This window comes from Vidua chalybeata, chromosome 3 (assembly GCF_026979565.1).
Source record: "Vidua chalybeata isolate OUT-0048 chromosome 3, bVidCha1 merged haplotype, whole genome shotgun sequence".
NCBI lineage: Eukaryota > Metazoa > Chordata > Aves > Passeriformes > Viduidae > Vidua > Vidua chalybeata.
In genome coordinates this window covers 67,921,003-67,942,766 of record NC_071532.1, presented here as the reverse complement: position 1 = coordinate 67,942,766, position 21,764 = coordinate 67,921,003, and the positions used below count along the sequence as shown (strand labels likewise).

Below are 21,764 nucleotides of genomic sequence, written 5' to 3'. Positions count from 1 at the left end.
TTAACAAATGTTAAAAATACTACTTTAAAGTATTTAGAATTTCATTATGAACTGGAGAACTGCAGATACCTACATTTGATAGCATTAAAACTTTTTTACAAAATGAAAAGGCTGCATGCTTCCGCTCCTTCTTTTCCCTCCACAACAACCCAGGGAATTCTTATTTGTGAATACAGGGAAGAATCTTACTAGTGTAGGTTTACATGCAGGCCATAGAAAGGATGTCTGAGCCGCACACCACTTGGTGTATCTGGTTCATAATTAAAACTTTGTCTGCTGCTGATAGGTATGAAGAATTCCCTTCTTCAGTGCTTCACGTATCAGGTTTTTTGGTACTTGAGCCACGATGTCTTCTTGTGGGATGGAGATGGCATAAAGTGTATTATTATTGGCTATCACATTACATCCAAGATTCAGTAGCAAACAACTATTTTTTTTAAGTAATATTTAAAAAATAATTCAGATTTTCCTTTACTAATTGATTTACCATGTTTACTGACAGTGCAAGCAAAGCAAAATTATTTCAAATCAAAATGATTTCAGAAATCAAAATTATTTCTGTAATAATTTAATATACCAGATTTATTCAAACAACTTCTTACTGAACAACATCATAAGACATTTTAGCTAAGTGAATGTATTGCTGAATACTTCATTCAGCCACATGTTCTGTGCATGCAATTCACAAGTAGAAGTTAAATACTCTCAGGCTGTCTGTCCTCTTTATAATGCTTCAAAGAACACACAAAATAATCATAGAAATGGCTTGTTACAGACCCTACAATACACATAGCAGTATGCCAATACACCAAGCTGGAAAAATTCATCCTATTCCAAGGCAACTACATTATATAAAAAATATTATGTACGTTGGTATTACTTTCAGACTTGCAGTAATAATGATAGCAATAATAACAATAATAATAATTTTTTTAAACACCTACTCTGGATTAACTTGGCAATCTGTTACATAACAGTTGTGGTACTCCCCCAGCAATTTCAGCAGCTCAGCTATGACTGTACACACATCTTTCATAACCTTGTTGGTGATTTTAATCTACCTCAATAACTGCTGTTCTAATAAATATTTCTTGCAAATGAAAAAAAACATTGTAGTAATTATGCAATAATAATTTTCTAAATTACTATAAAACCACCAAAATAAGCCAAAGCTTCTGTTTTTTTTTTTTTTTTTCTGTGATCGTAAACAAGGATATGAAGCTCCCTGGAAAGTAAAAAAGCAGAACCTACCTGTTAAAACAGCATTACAAGAACACCAGCATTAACCTTTGCTAGCTATTGGAACAATGCTTGCTCAGGTTCTGTAATTAGCCAGTTTAAATTGGTGTTTGGCACTAATATGATGCTTCTTGTGTTGAAATAGCACATGGAAAGTGGCAACACTACTACTGTGTATTGTCCAGCAGTAAAACACCATGATATTACAGTGATTATTATGCATATTCCAGAGAGCTGCAAGCCCCAGCCATAGAACTACTCTATGAGAACAAAATGACTGTTATTGTCAAAGGGAGCTTGTAAGGGGCATGCAGGGAGGTGATGGATGCAGACAGACAGGAAGGCAAAATGAACACTGGAACAGTTTTCATTTACACAATAGATATGACTCCTTGCACACCAGTAGTGTAAAATACTAAACTTCTGTATACATCAACACCAAGGGGTTTTAATGAGGGATGCAGAAAACACCAAGGAGGGAAATTTTCAGAACTGTATGCAACATCTCTTCAGAAACAATGGGCAATTGGAAACAGAGCCTAAAAATGCTTATTTAGAAGTCTAAAAATGAAGGGTGCAAAGGCTGACCTGGTGGGACAATGAGACCAAGAGATAACTTACATAACATCGATTTGAGTAAGAGGGATGGCGTAACAGCAGGTTTTGGCAGTCATGAGCAAGTGAAGAGAGAAGCTTTACAACTAATGCAACAGAGATGGCAGAGCCAGGGCAATAATACAAAGCAAGAAGCAACAAGTCAAAGCAAAAGACTAATAAACAACCCACTTTGCAATTTTCTCAGTGGCTGTGAAATCAAAGTTGTTTAGCTGTTGAGGACAAAAAAGGAACACCATTAATTTAGATCAGTATGATCAGGCTGGATTAGACTGTAAACTGAACGAGCAGGTAGGAAAAACAGAGAGATATGTGCTGTAAAAGAATGGAGATTGAGACAGAGCTGGCATAGGAGGTTTTAGAAACACGCAAGTCAAAGCTGTTTACTAAGCACAATCGTATCAACAAAATGACAACAGAAGCAGAAACCTGAGGGTTACAGAGTTGGGAATATTCAGTTGCATTGAGGTGTCAGAGACACAGACTAAGCTTTTTGTCCAAAGGCCACTCCTATTCCCACCCTTGTGTAACAGGCACATCAAAAAACAAAGCCTCTTTCTTAAGGCAATGGGCAGTGCAAGTAAATCCCAAACGTTCTTACCCACGCAACTGTTACGGAAAAGAAAAGTGGGATTTTTGGAAGAAGTCATCCATCCATCCATCCATCCATCCATCCATCCATCCATCCATCCATCCATCCATCCATCCAAAGATGGAACAGAAACACACAGACCAGCAAAGCACACAAAATCCCATTGTGAAAACCCACCAATAATGCTCTAGCTCATACTTTCCATGTTGCCACCTGAAATACTTGAAATGCTCCAATATCCAGCAGGAAGAGAAAGCAGGAAAGCATTTATTTCCAGAACAGAGTAAAACAGCTTTCTTTTTCAGAAGATGCATCTACAGGATTGTCATGCAAGTTATAATGAATCTCAGCAAGTGCCATCAGCGTGACACACCCGTACACTTACAAGTGGAGAGCAAAACCTAAGAGAACACTCGATTGATCCTGCTTTCCATAAAGGTTCATTCTATTTTGATAGACACATAGCTGTGAATATTCTCGTGGGCATTTTAAAAACTGTAATTTCAACTCTGAGGTTTTGCAAGCTTTGTTTTCTGTGGTGCATGATATCATAAACATCCTGAATATAATTACAACTGCAATTTTGTGGGCTGTATTTTCCCTACTGGTAGCCCAAAGTTGATGTTTACAAAAAACTGCACGCTTATTTGATTTGAACTTTTTATTATTATTACAAATGTATATTATTTTATTAAAAAAATTCACACTGAAGCAAAGTCAATTCCATTTCATTACAACCAAGAATATAAAATAAATGCAATGAACTCATAGTTTAGTTTTAACAGTCATTTCAAGAGTGACATCAGGACAACTTAAAAGCAGTAAACTCTCAACTCTAGAATGAGAAACAAGTATTTTGCTTCGTGGTTTTGGTAGCCCATTGGCACGGGCACTACTGAATGCGGCCACCACAGATCTAGAGTGGGAAAGTTTTGTGGCAGCACCAAGCGCATACACAGTAATTTCTAATGGAAACTACAAAAATGAAAGATGCGTGCATGAAATTATTAGGAAAAAAAATAACTGAGTAGAGACAGGCACACTTCCACAAATAGTAAACATGGGAATATACAACTAGAACAATTTGAAAAGTTACTACCTTACATATATAAAAAGTTCTTTAAATTGCTGTTAAAAAGGACATGTTCTGTCCAGATTTTGTGTAATACTTTTTTAGTGTCTACACAAGACAAATTTTTAAAAAAATTAAATAGCATTAATTTACTACTAAATATTTAGGAGATAACAGTGCATTAAGGACTTTTTTCATATTGTAATACACATCGCTCCTGTCTGGCGACATTTTTAGAAGATTACGTATGGCCTTATGTACAATACATTTATTTAATCCTAAAACAATTCTTTACTTAATGGTGTTAAAGTACCATTCCTGAAGATTATGAAGGGGAACTAAGCTTATTATGTTTATATAAAATATCATACATATTTGAACACTTCTAGCTTCCCGCCACCCCTCCCGCTACGAACCCGCTTCCTTCCCCCTCCCCAGATACAGTGTCACAGATACAGTGCAGGAGTCGCAGCTTTCCCTATATTTTTCCTTCATTGTGCAGTTTGTGCTACATAAACTTCACCAACGCGGACCAGGCTGCTCATCCCATTAATTCCCCATGTGTTTGTTTCCTCTGAGCCACGACGTGAAAGGCTGTGCTCAGCAGCCTGTTCTCTCACCAGGACGGAGAAGACAGCTCTGCACCTCTTAGTACAGGTATGAAACACTTTGCTGAGGGTCTATAGGTTATGGGCAGAGACAGAGCTGAGTAATAAACTGCACAGGCAAAAACACCCCATAAAAATGACATGGTCCTGGTTTCCCACAACAAACTGCACAATTCACTTCTGAAAGCGGAGAGTTTTTTACCTCATGGGAAAAAAACCCTAGGCAGCAAGGCTTCTTCCACTATGACTGCCACCAACCCTGGCAGCATGCATCGAGCTCCCAAGAAAAGGCAAATTACTTCACCCCCAGGAAGAAACTACAAGAGTGTGCAGAGCCTACATTTTGCAGCCAGTGCTGTTGCTTTTATTCCCTCTCCTCCCAGTTGTGAACTTGGAGGAACGGAGGAAGTCAGCTCGGCTTCACCTGTGCACATAAAAGCTAGAGAGAGGAGTGGCATGTGGTCACCTATCAACCCAGCCAAGACAAGAAAGCCAAGTGCAGCTGAGAGAGGTTGTGGCAGTCACTCTAGAAGCTGGAAGTTCACTCAATTAAAGCACCTTACATTGCTGTGAAGTTTCACACTCTACACACAGATTAATCTACACCATTATTTTGCCTTATTGGCACAAGAGCCCACCTTAATTAACCAGTGGTCCCCTGCCACCTCCTGATCTTGCATGAATTTTGATGATCAGCTGCTATCACAGCAGGGAAAAGAAATGTTATATAACTGTAGTAGAAAAGACAAAATAATTTTGAGAGAAGGATGAGAAGAACGCAAGGGGATAAAAATCACTCTGCCATAAGTTAACTTCCAGAAATGTGACATTCAAATCACAGAAGTATAAAAGAAGTGTTACTTAATAGCATTGGACAAATATCCATTTGATCAAAAGTACCTCATCCTAACATCAGTAAGGGGGGAGACAGAAAGAATTGTCACCCCGCAGTCACTTAAATAAAGGAACAATTAAAACCTGTCCTTTCAGAGTACTACAGTATGTATAAAATGTAAATGTAGCATTTCAAGGGTTATACATTAAAAGCATCCTTTGCGAGATTATTTTTCCCCAGAAATAATTCTTCCCTTCAATTGCTTCATTTAGTTTTTCACCACCGTCTTATCCATTTGATGACAGAAGCCGGTTTTAGCTGCTTTTCTGGAGCAGCTAGGTGTTGTCAAAATCACATGATGGTAGGTATGGCCAAAGCAAGCCAACTGCTCACACAAAGCAGGAAAACAGCACGAGTTTGAGGAGGAAGGGGGCACTAAAGATGACTGGGAGATCAAATCCAGTAGAACCATATATGTGACGAAAAGCATTCTCCTCAGAGCAAACAGACCTACTCATCTTGCTACATCTGATCACAACTTCAGTGTGAATGTGCACGGGTACACCATTTTTTTTGTGTGGGCACAGGACAGAAGAGAACACTGCAGTATAAAAACCTGTTACAACTGAACTCCTGTCACCTCTTCTCTGGACACCAGCTGTAGAAGCTCTCTGATGTTACACTGCCAGTAGCTTTCTAAATGCATTCCTCTAGGTTTTCTGCCACAGGAGTCAGCCTTATTTCTGAAGGCAGAAGTAAAAACGAAGCTGTCCCAAATTACATGTTGTGTCTCTCTGAATAACTGTGGTTCCAGAAGTTGGACAATAATCCTCTGATTATGCTTCTGAACTCTTGCTTAATTACTAGGGATTTTCTGCCAGCTACCCATCCACTTACAGTCCCTTAGGCACAATCAAAACATGTTTGCTCTAGGGAAAAAGAAACATTTCAGTGCAATCAAGCGCATCTGGTGTAACTAATCTGGTTAATCACAGCAATGTGAGGGACACAGAATATGCATTATAAACAAGAAAAAGGAACAATTTTCAACATGCTTTTCAAACTGCACAATAATTTCTCTTAATTACAAATTCTAACATAAAATGATTAAATGCATTTGTTTTTGCAAGTCTTAGTATTTCTGTCATCTTTAAATTTTGAGAACTGACTCAGGAATGTAAAAGAAAGCTAAATTTATAGAACTCTCACACACATTAATAAGCTACTTCGCAGAAATACAGAAAAAGCCCGTCATCCACATTCCTACTGAGACTTGAGGGCAGTAAATACATTTTCCTGACTATTTTGGTGTCCAGCCTAGGAAGACATTCCATTCTTCTGTTCCAACAGATCCTGAAAGCATCTCCTTTTTATGTGACTGTCCTGGTTTCATTTAAAGCAATGCTTAATTTAAAACTAGTCAGAGCATGATCACTGTGATTTCAAGAATTCAATGTGAATGAGTTAAGAAATATCAGCAATCTTCTGTTTGGCGTTCAGTCCAGTAGCATGAAGCATATCTGTTGCTGCAGAGACTTGGGTGGGTTTTTTTTTCTTTTTTCATTTTTCTTTTTTTTTTCATTTTATTAATTTTTAAAATTTTTTATTTTTAATACTTTGCCTGAAAACTAGACTAATAAAAACAGAATAGTAAAATACTCTGGAACAGTAAAATTTTGCTGTTCTTGACATCCATGAGCAAAACAGTAATATCCTGTGAAAATAACATAGTGCTTTAAAAAGGTGCAATATACCTGTATAGCTAAACTGGTCTGCCTAGTACAAAACTAATTATATACAAGCTTGAAAGCCTGGGAGTTCAAGATTTTAAAACTTTAAAATCCCATCAAAGAGATTGAAAAGACAGATTTATGGCAATCACTACAGCATAAGGAAGGTGCACCAGGAATCCTTCAAAATTCCAAAGGTTAAAGAAGTTAAGTGCTGGGTTCAGATCAGAAGGGTTCATTAGAGTAACCACAACGGAGCACATGCAAGGGCAGGAAGGAAGGAAAACTTCACAAGAATCTCCTTTATGGCAATAAAGGGATGAGGATGGGGCAGGGATGAGGGAAGTCTTCAGTGAGTGAAGTTTTCCTTTTATGAATTTTAATTCTGCATCATAGTTTGTATTTTTGGTCTTCTCATCATTATGAACTTCATATTGCTGGAGTCTTCTGGCTTCTAGTCCATTCCTTTCTGAGTGCAGCCTGTCAGACCCCTCAGTACCTGTGAGACTGATGAGATTGGTGATACTGAGAGCTCTGCTGAGACGATGTGGAATAGCCCATTGTACTCTGGGACTGAGAAGATCCCTGAATGTTGCTTTGGTAACTCAGGCGCGAGCTGGAGTGCTGCAGGAAAAAAGAGACTGATCAAAGGAATGATCGTAACAGGTTCAGCCTGCCTGGACCATGCAGTTCAGGAAAGTTTTAACCTCTCTGGTGTTCATTAAACATGATTGTTGGGGACTAAAGAGTGCTACTATTTAGGGTCCCATAAAACAAGTCATCATTCTGATCAGCTTTAATACAGCACACAAAATACACAAGAACCCTTGAAGACACCTAAGAGTACAGCATGTACACACCCATTTTCTGAAGAAAAAATACACAAGAGACAAAAAGAGCAGACTCCCTTTCAAAATTCATCTGTTTCTTAAACTTACATCTATGGTTATTGTAAATGCTATTAATGCTAAGACTACAAACACCCTTCTCAAGATAGGCAATACTAAACATTATAAATGTTTTATTCTTTTCTGAGAAAAAGACAACCATGACTACTACTCAATTTATCTAAATGAAAAATTGTCCATAAAGATTAAATACTATAATATTAAGTGAGTCTTTTAACTTGATCCCTTAACTACTGCAAACAAGGACAACTGCTTAAAAATGGGTATGTGTATGTACATAACCTAACATTCATTTTCCTGAGTATTTTTTTTTCCCTTCCACAGTTTGGGACTGTCAGCTCAGTGGACTCCAACCTCAGCAAGACAAATTTGTGGATCTTGCAACCTCCAGCATGCTGAATTTGCCCTTTCATTATCATAACCATTTCCCATTCAGAATTAATCATGAACTGTCCAATAATGCAAGTTGCAAAATCACTTGGCATGAGAAGTACTGCTCAATGGACAGGAGACTGTCCAGCAAGGTAAACCCAACCACAATCCCGGGATGAGGCTGGTTGAGTAACACAGTGCCTGAAACCTGAAATTTTTCAACTTCTAATGGAAAAGAAAAAGAATTGTGATAAATTCTATGACTTTATAGGCGCTCTTTCTGGATGAAAAGCATCAGCTCACCATGGTAAGCAAAATACCCAAGGTCACATAAGGAAGGCTCAGTAAAATTCAGCAAAGAGTTTTGCACTACCATTTATGGAAGCAACATATATTGAGGCTGGTGAATGACAACAAAAACTTCAACAGAGACTTCAGACACAAGCTAAATGAAACTCAAAGCAAAGAGAATCTTGTATCTACTTCCAAATAAGATAAAATGGAGTAAAATTACTACCTTAAGACTAAAAGAATGCATTAACTTGCCCATGCTTATTTTTGTTTCACATATGAGAATTTGTTTTTAATAAAGTCAGACTTGGACAAATTGCAGACATTCCTTTCTGGAACAGAAGATAGTCAGCTAGAAGTTAAAGGCAGATAGCCAAACACAAGTGTAAAAATGGATAATCAGACCATACAATTTAGTGAATGATGTAAAAGAAACATACAGATCATGATTTTGATGCCTGTGCTGTTAAAGTTTAGAAGGAAAGCATCACAGAGGGTAAAAAAAATCTGAAAAAAAAAGTATATTTAGACTACTAGCAACTTGTAAGGGGCAAGTTTGCCAACAATTCAGAGAACTGGATAAGAATTCCATAATGGATATCATCAAATGCAGCACACCAGTCCTCAAAGTGTAGACCAAACCAGACCAGCCATAAATACTGGTGCAGTCAGATAGACGTACTGATCTGTTCAGGCCTCACGCCTGTCTGGAACTTTTCAAAAAAGAAACCTAGTTGTCTTTCCCCTTAAATTGTCCTCAATGCCTTCATGACAATTGTAACTAAAGGAGTTAAACAAAAATGGGAGAAATATGTCTGGCACTGAGTAATCAATTGTCTGTGGAGAAGGTCTGGAGGGCTAAGACAACTGTAGAGCTGGTGATTTAAACCCTATTTATTTTAACTTTAAAGCAGCCTGAAAAGACCATTCTCCAAAGTGGGATCCTCTTGGAGGCTAGGAGCAGACAGAATCCCTAGCATAGTTTAAAATTTACCCTTAATATCTAACTTTTTTTTCTTTCAACTAATTCCTGCTCCACCAAGTATTAACTCCAAAGTACTGAACATCCTGGTAAGTTCAATGCTTTCTATATTTAATGTAAGTCACTTTTTTGGTGGAAAATAAAATTCTAGTAAGCAAAGACAAATATTCAAATTCAAAAAATATTCAGTGATAGTGCTTTTCCTTATGAATGCTACTGTAGCAGAAAACATGAAATCTGTTCTACTTTGGTCACATTAGAAACAACGCCTGTCTTCGTGCCCTACTCTGGCATGAATCAAACAGATGAACCAAATGGTCATTCCTGTGCTTTACATGCATTTTTTTTCTTTAACATTAAAAGCAGTCCTAGAAAGATACCAGAATAAACCACAGAACCACTTCATACATGTGACAATAGGAGGAATGAAATGGGAGATCCTGCTTCTAACTTTGCTTCTCCTTCTCAGGATTGTCTCACATCTGCGCCTCACATGGGATTTAATATTGCTAAGACTCGAGTATCCTAAACTTGATGCAATGCAGCATTTACATCTCCTGGCTTCAGCAAGATTACTCTAAAATACAAAGTTAAGCAAATATTTAAGTGCTTTCCTGGAGTGGACTAGTCCTCAACACTTTACAGGGTGTAGTAGATACAACTCAAACTGGTATTCTATTGAAAATTACTAATCACAGAACAAAACCTCAGCATGCCTCAGGTTACATCAAAAATTCATTAAAACGTGGTCTGTTCTTGCAGTTGGGAAGGGGGAAAAATGACATTTTGGCACTTGGCCCTGTAGTGTCAGAAGCAGAAAAACTTCCAGAGGTACCTGATAATCTGAAGGCATGACAGGCCCGCCTGAGTTAGCGCCTGAAGGCCCTATGCGTGGTTTCTTGTTCGGAGGCACCTGGTTGAGGCTGGAGTCCTGGCTGTGCTGGAGCCCCGTGCCCGCGCCCCCTCCTGCCCCGCCGGCGCCCGCCGCCGTCCCGTTGGTCTGGCTGCTGTTCTGCTGCTGCGGCTGCTGCTGCTGCGGCGCTGCCTGCGCCTGCTGCTGAGGTGCTGTTTGCTGCTGATGCTGATTCTGCTGCTGCTGATTCTGAGGAAAGAAGCAACACAACACGGTCACTTGCTCTGAGGTAGGTTTGTGAGCTTCATGGAGCTGCCAACTGCAGTGTCACTGAGGGGGAGGCAGGTCCCCGTGTAATGGGAAAACACAAGCGAGGCTGAATGCTGGGAGAACTTCACCCCCAGTACAGACCTGCATACCTATGGGGTGTCCCATTTTTGCTCATTTTGCTTTTTTAATGAAACAAGCTGGACTTAAACTGGAAAGACAGTTGAGTGCCTCCTACAGCTACCCAGGTGTCCTAGGTTGCAAGATGTGGGTGGGGTTGTGTATTCTGTTATCATCTGTGACAGGTGGAGAAGTTATCTTCTGTTAATTGGACAATTTTTCTTTATCTCTTCCACAACCAATCCTCCCTCGGGGAGATATCTTCTGTTAATGGGCCATTGAGTCTCACTGGTAAAATTACATCATCCCATTGTAAGAAGCTCTGCCCAGGGGGAGGAGCCAAGCATTCCTACCTGGATATAATCTGAGATTTGGAACACCACAGGCAGCCTTTTCCACTGGATTCCAAGAGGAGCAGCTTTCTTCTCCACTGGATTCCCAGAGGAAGACCAGGCCCATCTATACCACCACTGAATGTTCAGAGGAAAACTACACCCTTCAATAGGATCATTGTTTCAGCAGAACCACATCTGTCAATCCAGGAGCACTGCAGCCACCATTTAATCAGACTGCTACCAACATCCTCACCCACAGGGTTTTAGGTCATATTCTGACTCTGTCAGTGTTTTTTTTTGGTTTGTTTTTGTTTTTGTTTTTGTTTGTTTGTTTGTTTGTAGTATTGCATTTGTATTTTTCATTTTCCTAGTAAAGAACTGTTATTCCTATTCCCATATCTTTCCCTGGGAGCCTCCTATTTAAAAAAATTACAATAATTCGGAGGGAGGGGATTTACATTTTCCATTTCAAGGAAGGCTCCTGCCTCCCTTAGTGGACACCTGTTGTTTTCAAACCAAAACAACAGGTGCTCAGAGAGGATAAAAGGAACCCTTTATATAGCAGTAATCACCTAATGAAGCAAATCAAAGCACCCAAAATTTCGCTAGTGCTCAGTGACAGACATGGGGAACCCACAGTAAGTTGTTTTAAGTGCTTCAATGGCCTTGTTCATGCAGAATCAAAACCATGTTTCAAACTTTCACTTTTCACCTGATGAAGGCTGACAGCATTACTGCCAGAAAGATAAGCACATTGATACCAAAGGAATTATTTAATGTCTTCTGGGTTGCGAGGAAATGTTGTGGCAAAACCAGCAACAGGTTTCATTACTATTTTGGTTTTCTTTGCATTTAAGCACCTTGCAAAGACTGCTGTACTGGGAATAGGGCCCAGCATGGTGCACAATGTACAGGGTCAGAAAACAGCAGAAAAGTGAAAATAAACCAGAAATGCTGAAGACAAAAGAGGAGGAAACAGCTGAAAGAAGAATTTGGCAAGGGAAGGAGAAGACTAGCAAAGGAAGAGAAGCCAGATAATTAAGATGACACAGGCTCCTAGCAGGAAAATAAACAGAGATAAGTGTCACAGAAGGAAAAAAAAAATGTTAAGAAGAAGAACACAAGAACAAAAGACAGTGAGAGCTCTTCTGGCTTCAGAGGGCTACAGACTAAAAGGAGTATTTGAGGAAGTGGAGGGAAGGTCACAAAATGAACTGAGTGCAACTCTGTCCCCCATGGTTAAAGTTCTGGGAAATATGTCACTTGCTCATCATGAAAAAAACCTTCAACTGACATGGATTGAATTAAAAAGCCTTACTATCCTTCCCCTAACATACGGTAGGGAACATTCCAGGATAGGGGTTTTTTTGGGGTTTTGGGGTTTTTTTTTAATATCTACTTATATAATGACCAAAACTTTAGTATGGCAGCCTTTAAATTAAAACCTTATTTTATTAGTTTCTCAGAAATTATGACAACCAGTTGCTACTAGCAGAAAATTCTTGATGCCCCCTTCACCTTGAGGCTTTTAGTTACCCCAGATAAATGACATTAAAGATCTGCATCTATGCCATTCATCACAATAGTCTCCCAAGATACATTCCAACAAAATTTGCAGTGATGTATTCATTTAAGACTACAAAGAAGACTTGCATCTTCAAGGACTTAAGAGGTGGCCTGCAATTCCATTTCACATTCAGCAAAAGCTATAATGTGTCCTCCTGCATGTAGTCCTCAAATCTCATCTCAGTCAGATTCTATTTCCTGGGATATTTAAACTTGAATAATCTAAAAAGTTAATTAAACTAGCTTGTAAACAAAAAAACTATTAAGAAGTAATTTATTTTTCATAATGGTTTGAACTTCACTTACACAAAACGCCAATAACTAAGGTACTATTTGTGTTAGAATTCTGAAATTTGTGTTTTCATAGGAGTGTTTGGATGCAAGTAAGGTAGCTACTACTGGGTGAGCTGAAAAACTATGTGTAAACAAATATTGAAGGGACCCTTACAATTAAAGGCAAGACTTTGTTGTAGGTCCCAGGTTTTGTGCTTCAGATTTTAGCACAAAATTTAGTTGACTACAGAGAGTTGGCTCTTGTGTGGAACTACTATTGCTACTGCCTGCCTAGAGACTGAGACCTGCTCTGTCAGTCTCCACCTGGGGCCTGGCTGCACCACCTAACTGCACAAAAATGGCTTTCACCAGCAAAACCCCTGTCCTCAGGTCAGTCTGGTTCATGGCAGCTCCCAAATGACTAAACTCATGAAAGGCCTACACTTAACAACCCATTGCCATATGTCACCTCTCAGACACAAATTACCAAAACTAAATTTCAGTCCTACCTAGAAATAAACCTAGCAGAAACTTGCCTAACAGAATTTAAATGATAAAAAAATGTATTTTCACTTTGTTTTACAAACCCTCATTTTAGTCTTGCTAACTAACAATTAACCATTTTGAAGAATGGATGCTTATGCTAAATGGTATTTAATTCAGATATAAGTTCCATATAAACAGAGACAACTTCTCCAGGTTGTGATTATATAAATGATCATACAGATATTTAGGGTTTTAAAAACAAGCCAGTAACAAACTAGTCATAAAAAATTTAAAACTTTTCATTTACAATAACATCATAAAGCAACAAAACATGGAACAGATTCAACTTTCAGAATAGCCTTTATCTCCACATTTTCTACACTGTGGGAACACATTCAATGAATAATGTAGGAATTGTATTACCTAAATGGTCTAAGAAAAAGTTTAATTTGGAGTGTGCATAAATACCTGACTGTCCTCAACAATCTTGAAGACCATTTATATATTGGCTGTTTTAAAATATAAATATGCCATTGTCATCACTCCTGCAACATTGCCTGGGGAAAGACAGATATTTCCTTTCAAGTACACTGACTTAAATATAAAAAATTTTAATTCATAAGGCTTCTTCTTGTTTTTTGAGGCTGTGAGAGTTGAAGCAAAACTAGTAACTAAATTACAATCAAATTAGTGTAATGAATCTAATTTTACTTTTTCTTCAGGGGTCTGTTTCCTCCTTTGGAAAGAACTATCTGGACACAAAAATCATGGATACTACCACTTGTTCTCAGTAAAGAAGAATCTGCAATATCAGTTCTGAAAACAAAATTTGCTCTCTAAAATATAGGTTTAAACTCAGCTAGTTTGTCATGCCACGCAGAAAATTGAAAACAGAATATTTATGTAGTCAAATGGTTTCTCTGAAAGACAACAGCCCTTCTCACATAGTCCTCAGATAACAACAGTTCAAGACTGTTCTTCACATTTTGTTAGCTATACATCACTGCTGGTGCCTCACTGTACCCTGTTCTGTGAAAATAACATGCTGTTTCCTACACTGTAGCACCATTGTCTGGCCTTCCCAGCACTATGGGACAATTGCTGTGGTCACACAGCACAGCTGAGCTACATGCACCAAGCAGATCAGATTATGTTGCAAACACACCAAAATTTATTATGCACACAAACAAGTTCTCGCTCGTGTCTATGGGGCTGTGGAAAACAGAATATCCAGAACAGATTGTTGCTACACAGTTCAGAATCCTTATTACTCCTTTGTCTGAGGGCCCTTACAACATGATCAGGAAACTGCATGCAGATGGATGAAATGTTCTGATGTAGTGCCAGAAGCAGGCTGCCACTATTTATTTGAGACCTCGACAGCCATCTACATTCAAATGGCTGGATGGATGCCAGTCATACAATGAAAATGCCATTCTTTTCATGTGCTCACAACAAATCTTCATCATGCAATGCTGGAGGAGGTAGCAAGGTCTTCTTGGAATGACAGCAGCTGAGAGCAGGCTACAGCTGACAGAACAGCCCACCCAGCTCACTCCCCACAGGTCAGGGCAAACCATGATGGTGATACCACCTGAGACACCCCAAGGCATCTGATACTTTTCAACTGTCTGAGAAGCAGTTTTAAGAGAGCTTTGCCTTGGAAACACATTTTTGGTTAACTCTTCATGTTTCATTAGTTTTCATTTGGAACCATGATGCTTTCTTATTGCATACTTGAAAGTAAACCAAACAAGGAGTTTACTATACCTTATCCCCTTTCTCTTCAGGTTCATCTTCATTGAGGAATTCTCTTTTTGGATATGGAATCTGACAGCCAGCAAATACACTGAAACACAGTAAACAATAAACACTCCACAAATATGTACACATGGCATACATTTACTTAACGCTATGTTAAAAACGAGTGCATATAACACAACTTCACTTCTTGTATTTGACAAATCCTGTTTCTACAAGTGAGTGGCAGTGTGAGCACCCAAGATAGGTGCTGATTGTAATGTCAGATCTCTTTGCTGTTGGCACAAGGCTGTCATTTAGAAATCATGGCATGGTTGAACATGCCCAAATGGCAGAACGACCACTTGTTGATCCAGATAGTAAAATGAACAAACACAGTGTCAGAAGTTCCACAACACCCAGTTGGAACATGCATGGCTCACTGAATAAGGGGACTGATCCAAAGAGTATTAGTGTCTTATGAGCCTGCCTTGGCTTACAACAGGCTTCAATATATTTGCCAATCACAATTGCAGTTACTTTCACTAAGCTTCTCAGGTCTTGTTTAGGAAAAAAAAAGTCACTTTCAAATTCATCTGACCAATGGAATTTGGAACATTCCTTAATGTTAATGGCAGAGACCTTATCATAATGTTATCCTGTAATCCATGGGGAGCTACAGTTCTCTACAGGATAGCATCAGATAAACACTAAGCAGAAAATTACTGATAGATCTTGACCAGTGTCAATTTCTTACATTTCTGGGCCAACATTCAGAATACAATCAACATGACGTGGTTTTTAAAAGGGTGTAAACAGTTCTTAATCTTGCTGCTATGTAGTGTTTGATTTTTTCAAACAGAAATGTTAAAAACCCAACTAGTCTCAACTAGACTCCTTTTTCATTCCAGTGACTGTTCCCTCCTTTTGGTGTTGCCTGCTAGTTGAGGAAACAGTGAAAGCAAAGGTGGAAGACTACCTGCGTCAAGTTCATGCAGATCATAATGCTATGCACCACCATGCTTCTGAAAATTGGGAAGAGAAACTGATAAAGTCTGACAGCTGGAATTGAATATGTCATTTGAACTTTTCATGACAACAAAATACAGATATCAATTCTGTACTCTCAAGCCTTCTGAACAAGGGATTTGTGGGATTTTAGGCAGCCATTTAGCTCTTCACTTTTCTCATACTGCTACCCTGTGAAAAGAGGGCATGGGAATGGGCTGTAGGTCAGAGAACTGCCCCACTCCTAGGGAGAGGCTCCTAGGGAGAGGCAATGGAGAACAGGGCTCTGTGAGACTGTGTGAGGCAGAGATTGATTCTCTAAATGCTACAGTACTGTTGTAACTCTGGCTTTGGTAGTATGTTCAGAATTACAAAACTACTGTGGTACTGGGTTATTTTTCATGACCACTCAGCTCTGGCACCACTAGATACAGACATTTCTGTACTGCACTTGTAGTTTCTACTGAGCATGGCTGAGCTGCTACTTCTTGTGGACACAGGCAGGTACCTGTGAATTTTTCAGCCACCATGTCATTTCAGGGACTAGCATGTAGCAGAAAGAAGTCACCCCACATGTGCACAGAAGAGGGAATACATACTCTGACGTAGGCAGAGGATCCTCTTGAAAATAGGGGTCCTGCAAAGCCTGCTCTGAGGTAATTCTCTTCGTAGGGTCCATAGTAAGAAGCTTCTGAAGCTGCAAAGCATAACAATAAAAATAGCAAAAAGCTTATCAAACTATCATTTTTCAAACTATGACTTGTATGTCTTGGATTGTGGATTGCCAAATTATTTCTGGCTTGTCCAGACAAGCCTAAGTTAGCATTGCTTGTTCAGTGAAGTTCCCAAGAACTACAATGCACATCCATCTAAGTACTGTGGTTGTGAAGTACTTCTCATGTAATAAACAGTTAAGTGTATCAGGCAGTATTAATTGCTCAGTCTGAACCACTGCACTAAAGCAATGCTAAATTCAGCTATTACAGGTTCATAAAACATTATTTCTAAATAACAGCTGTTTGGGTTTTTGTGGTACATGTATAGCTTTAATACTGTTCTACATAGCTGACACAAAAGGAAAAAAAGCGTCAGAATAGACTGAACAGGACCAGGAGTCTCCATATCACTTTAGGGATGGAAACAATAAATCTTCATTTCTTGCACTGGCAACATTCCAGAATCAGAGCACTCTGATATTCATGCAGCTCCCAAACCCACTCTAACTGGTACCAAAATGAGAAGGAACAGACCCTTCCTAGTAACCTTTCTTCCTTGCTGGGAGGAAAACAAGCACAAATTTATTAGCTAGAATGCTTTTGACTGCAGTAGGTTATAAAAGAGGATTACAATAGATTAGTAGTATAAAACAGGAAGTATAGGCATATCACACCATTTAAAATAGTTACTTATTTATCACATTCTGATAAACTTACAGTAGGAAATTTGGGTGCTTACATTGTACAGTATCCTGCTCTTACACAATACTCTTTTAATTCAAGCCAGTAGAGTAGTGAAAATAAATTTCCTTCCGTAAAGGACATCTCAGCTCAAACTCTCTTTCAGGTGTCCAACAAAAACTGCCTGGATATTCAACAAAATAATGTGATTTTGGCATGGGTATTTGGGGCTTTTTATTCGAATAAATTAAAAACCTGACATACAATTCTATATTCTATATATATGCTACAGAAAACAGCCTCAGTAAAAGCACTCACCCTCCTCAAGAAATGAAATGCAAGGAATCATCTTTCTCAATAGTTGTAGTTAACCCTACTTGATAGATAAGGTCTCAAGACTCTCTGTATGTTTGCCATTTCCTTCCCAGCTCTTCTTATTCACATACTTTATGGGCTACAGACCTCAAAAGACGCACAGCAAAACAGAGCCATTTGGGCTGTCTCTCCACCCATCAGTTCATTTGTAACTAGCTCCTAAATGGATTTCTGCTGCTTGCCTAGAGATGCACCTCCAGCTATTCCTGCACTGTATACACCTGGAGGGTTTGAATGGGTACTTACTGTATTTTTGTGTGGTGAGGTAACTCTTAACCCTACATTTTCTGTGCACCTTCACAAACCAAACTTCTAATGATATGTTGGCTCTCTACATAGTGACCTCACACAATACAATATAGACAATAGTTTGGTACTCAGTATCTTTACTTCAAATCACCTTTCCTCACATGAAATTTTTTTGTCAGCTACAGCAGCTTCTGGCACCATTACAGGTTATGCAAATTTCCCAGTTCCTCCACAGAGACTTGCAGGGACAAAAATGCATATTCTGTACAAGGCCACTCCTGATCTTTGGTACCAGATGTCATCATTGACAGAAGAGCACAGGGAATCAGCCTCTGCCCCCTGGACTCCTTCCCTTATCATTCCTGCTTCACTCCCGAGGATACAGTCAGTTAGCCCATTCCAAGTAATACCACACACAGTATCCCAGCAAGATAACCTGCCTATCGGTGATGCTACTGTGAACCAACTTATTTGAGAAATTCTGAGTATCTGTAGCTTCTGGGAAAATGAATGAAAAAAAAGTGTCTGGAGACAATTTGTTTTTAGGGCAGCAGCTGCTAAGACAACATAGGAAACCAATGAGACTAGATTTCATCAAAATCTCACACTTCCCAGCAGGTCTCAAGCTTTCAGGCTCCACTGGCCTGACATGACAGCTATGAATACTATGCTTGTAACTTTTCCAGGACAGCAAGAACAGATGCTTCTTCCTGAATGGAAAACATTCTGCCCTTCATGTAGACATTATCATTCAATGTCAAACAGCAGAATGGCATAATATCATTCTCTTAGTCAAGAGTCACTTGCTATCCTGCACTGATCTACTTGAAGCCATCTGTTCCCCATGCACCACACTTCCTGTACTCATTAGCACAGTCTCAATCAATGACTGCGAGAAAGCAAATGTCTTCAGAGGCCACCCTGCAAGATGGAGGTCATCTCATAAAAATAACTACCTTGGATATGAACAAGGAGTTTTAGAGAGTTTGCTTCACAATACATGTACCTCCAGTGTACAGCAATGAGATATCGGGAAGGTAGTCCATACTCCTGGGCATTCTTATTCAGAGTTTTCAGAGACTGACCTACCTGAGATCAGCCTCTGTCTCTGATTATTAAACCACCCTTATTCATTCCTTGAACTGTGAGAAAAATCTAACAAACTACCAGACTTAGAGAACTAAGTCTTTGTCATAATGTTCAGAAAGAAGGGCAAGGTATGCTTAGTTTTGTTGCTCTTCAGAGAGCTGGTTAATATTTCCCCTGGGAAAAGCAGCCAACCCACCCAAGATGATTCTCAACTCAGTGTTCAGCCTTAGAGAATTAGTAATATAAGCTGACAGCAAGCAGGTTTTCTGGTGGATTCCACTTGTGGTAGGAAAATATGGAAGTTAATGTGCTAACTAATGATGTTTCTTACAATTGTCGTCTTTTCAGGTGATTCCAATGTGTGCCCAGTAAGTTGAGTTTAAGAAATTTTAATTAATTTTTCTTCAAGTCTCACTCTTCTTATGGAAATTCTTCCCTTCCACCTACTTGGAACCAACCTCTTCCATTTCCACAGCTATTTGTGTCATCATCCAGCAGCAACTAATGAGTCAAAGAGCAAATCTTTGCCAGGACATAGAGAGATGACTGCTATGCTGAATTTGTAACTGAAAACAGACCACTGAAAGTCAAGCTGCACTAAGAGCCTCATTGCAGAGCTCCCTGTACACAGCATTAGCAAAGTGACTTTGAACTTCATTCCTAAATTTAGACAGCACTAAGTCATCACAGAGACATCCAGAAATTATGCTGTATTAGATAGAGCAACCCTGTGTTGGTCTACAATGGATGACTGAACTAGGCAACCAGCAAATATATGTTTAGGGATTTTGTTTGGAATCATCCCCAGAGCAGTGGTGGACTACTGTCAGAGGGAAGAAAAAGGAAAACCAAATTACTACAGAAAATAATTTTTTCCTTTCCTCTTCCCCTTCTTTACAAAACTCTTTAGCTTTTAGGGGCTCTTTAGGTCTCTGAAGCCACACAGAATCAAGACACAAATTATACTCACTCTCTTATTTGCACAGCAAACCTAAAGGTAAGGCTGTGTATACAAGTGTCTTGCAGATCTTAATCAGAGAAGACTCTCAGATCTTCAATTCCAGCAGTTTAAGCAATTTGTGTATGAAGAAAACACATTTCAAATATGGCTAGTTAGTGATAAATAGCTTTCTTTAACATTGGTGTTCATTAGAATGAGATAGGAAAACAGACACAGATATTACCCTTAGAAATGCAATTTCATTCCTGTCATCACAGCAATTTTCAAGTTGCACCTACCAAAAGAAAAACTTTGCTGTCAGGCTTGACTTTGTGTTTCTCCATGTATTTTATGAGGCTACTATTGGCATATCTGAAAAATACAGTTAAAGAAAAACATGTCTGAAATAATAGTGCATTAAAAACATAGAACTCTATCAAGACCACAGAAACATCTCCCAGCCCTCAGGAAGTAAACTGTTAAAAGAACTGCTATCAGAAGGCATGTCAGATATTTATCTAGCAGTTGCACACAAAGTGTGCTTTTCACCAATAGGAGTGCTATCAACTGTGCAAATATTATCTCCATGAAACATGCAACTTTTATAGTATATGGATAAGCTGTTGATAAGGACAATGACAAAGAGACACAACCTGAAGTTTATACTCTATTTTTCTAAAGCAACTCTGCCACAGAAAGCATTCAGCAGTTCATCACAGCTTAGCATTTAAACTATTGTTTCTGGTTAGAACTTGGCAAAGCAGTTAGATTACCATTCTGTCTCCCCAGCCTCCAGAAAACTATATAGTCCTTACAGCTCCCAAGTTCAAAATGGCCCGAAATACCTATGACATGTGCCTTGCCTTTAATTTATAGCTCCAGAGGTTATCTTTAGCCATTTTTAAAAGACAGAAGCTTCATATTTTGTGTAAAGCCAGTGTAATGAATCCATGTCAGAGCTGGAAACAGAATCCAAAAGTCCCAAATCCATGTCCTCTACCTTTACTTTAAGGAGTCCATGTGACTCCTTACCAGCTCTGATCTATTATCAGCACTTGACTAATTTAGCCAAAGCACCAGGAAACAGTAAAAGTGGAAAATTCTCAGATCCCGGACAGGCTTTGAATCGCAACCTATTGAACATGTTACCTTCAATAGAAATTTCTGTCCAATACATTGCTGCCTCCACATATCCACTTGTCAAAAATAGCAGTGCTTTCCTATTCTTTCTCACTCAAAATGAACAACATTATCTTGAATATGTAATAGAAATGGGTTAAGGAAGCTCATTTGTCTGTGCCTGCCATAGATTAAATTACACTTATAGCAACCACTTCTAGAGAAATGAGGAGGCCACTCAGTTGATGTTCTTAACAAGCAGCTGAGGGAGAGAACACCATTCATGTAAACCAGTTAACTCAAACATGACAGCTGTCACGGTGTTAGAACCCAAATACTTCAAAATCTTCTCCCCAGGAAGTCAGAGCATAGGAGCTGATTTCTGCCTCCACCATGCTCAATGAACTGTCGTCACATTATCATTACTTACGTTGTTCTTCTAAAATCTTTCTGAAGAGTTGGATATTCTGGCATCTTTCTTATGTCTTCCCAGTCTTTATCTTTGGTAGTGTGGAAAAAAGAAAAAGCATTTACAATTCTGAACATGTAGGTTAAGTAATACTCAGGAAGAAATAACTACAGGAGTTGTTTGACTTCCTGTTTCTTGGCCAGTGCTATTGTTCTTTAATTGCCAATATTTCCAAATCCATCAAATTGAGAGTTTCTTCGTACCTATACAAACAACTAATAGTTTCCTTTAGGA

The 21,764-nt window shown here is 38.9% G+C and overlaps 1 protein-coding gene across 3 annotated transcripts in view; it reads right to left on the bottom strand.

The window, feature by feature from the left end:
- Positions 1-2,697: 2,697 nt before the first annotated feature.
- Positions 2,698-21,764, bottom strand: part of CDK19 (cyclin dependent kinase 19) — a 120,872-nt gene continuing 101,805 nt past the window's right edge. For all 3 annotated transcript variants that reach the window (XM_053938556.1, XM_053938555.1, XM_053938557.1), the window contains 6 exons: positions 21,492-21,561; positions 20,242-20,314; positions 16,492-16,589; positions 14,915-14,993; positions 10,080-10,346; positions 2,698-7,315 (listed from right to left, as the gene is read on the bottom strand). In XM_053938556.1, the coding sequence (XP_053794531.1) occupies positions 7,184-7,315; positions 10,080-10,346; positions 14,915-14,993; positions 16,492-16,589; positions 20,242-20,314; positions 21,492-21,561 (719 nt within the window). In that variant the 3' untranslated portion in view covers positions 2,698-7,183. The remainder of the gene's footprint in view (positions 7,316-10,079; positions 10,347-14,914; positions 14,994-16,491; positions 16,590-20,241; positions 20,315-21,491; positions 21,562-21,764) is intronic.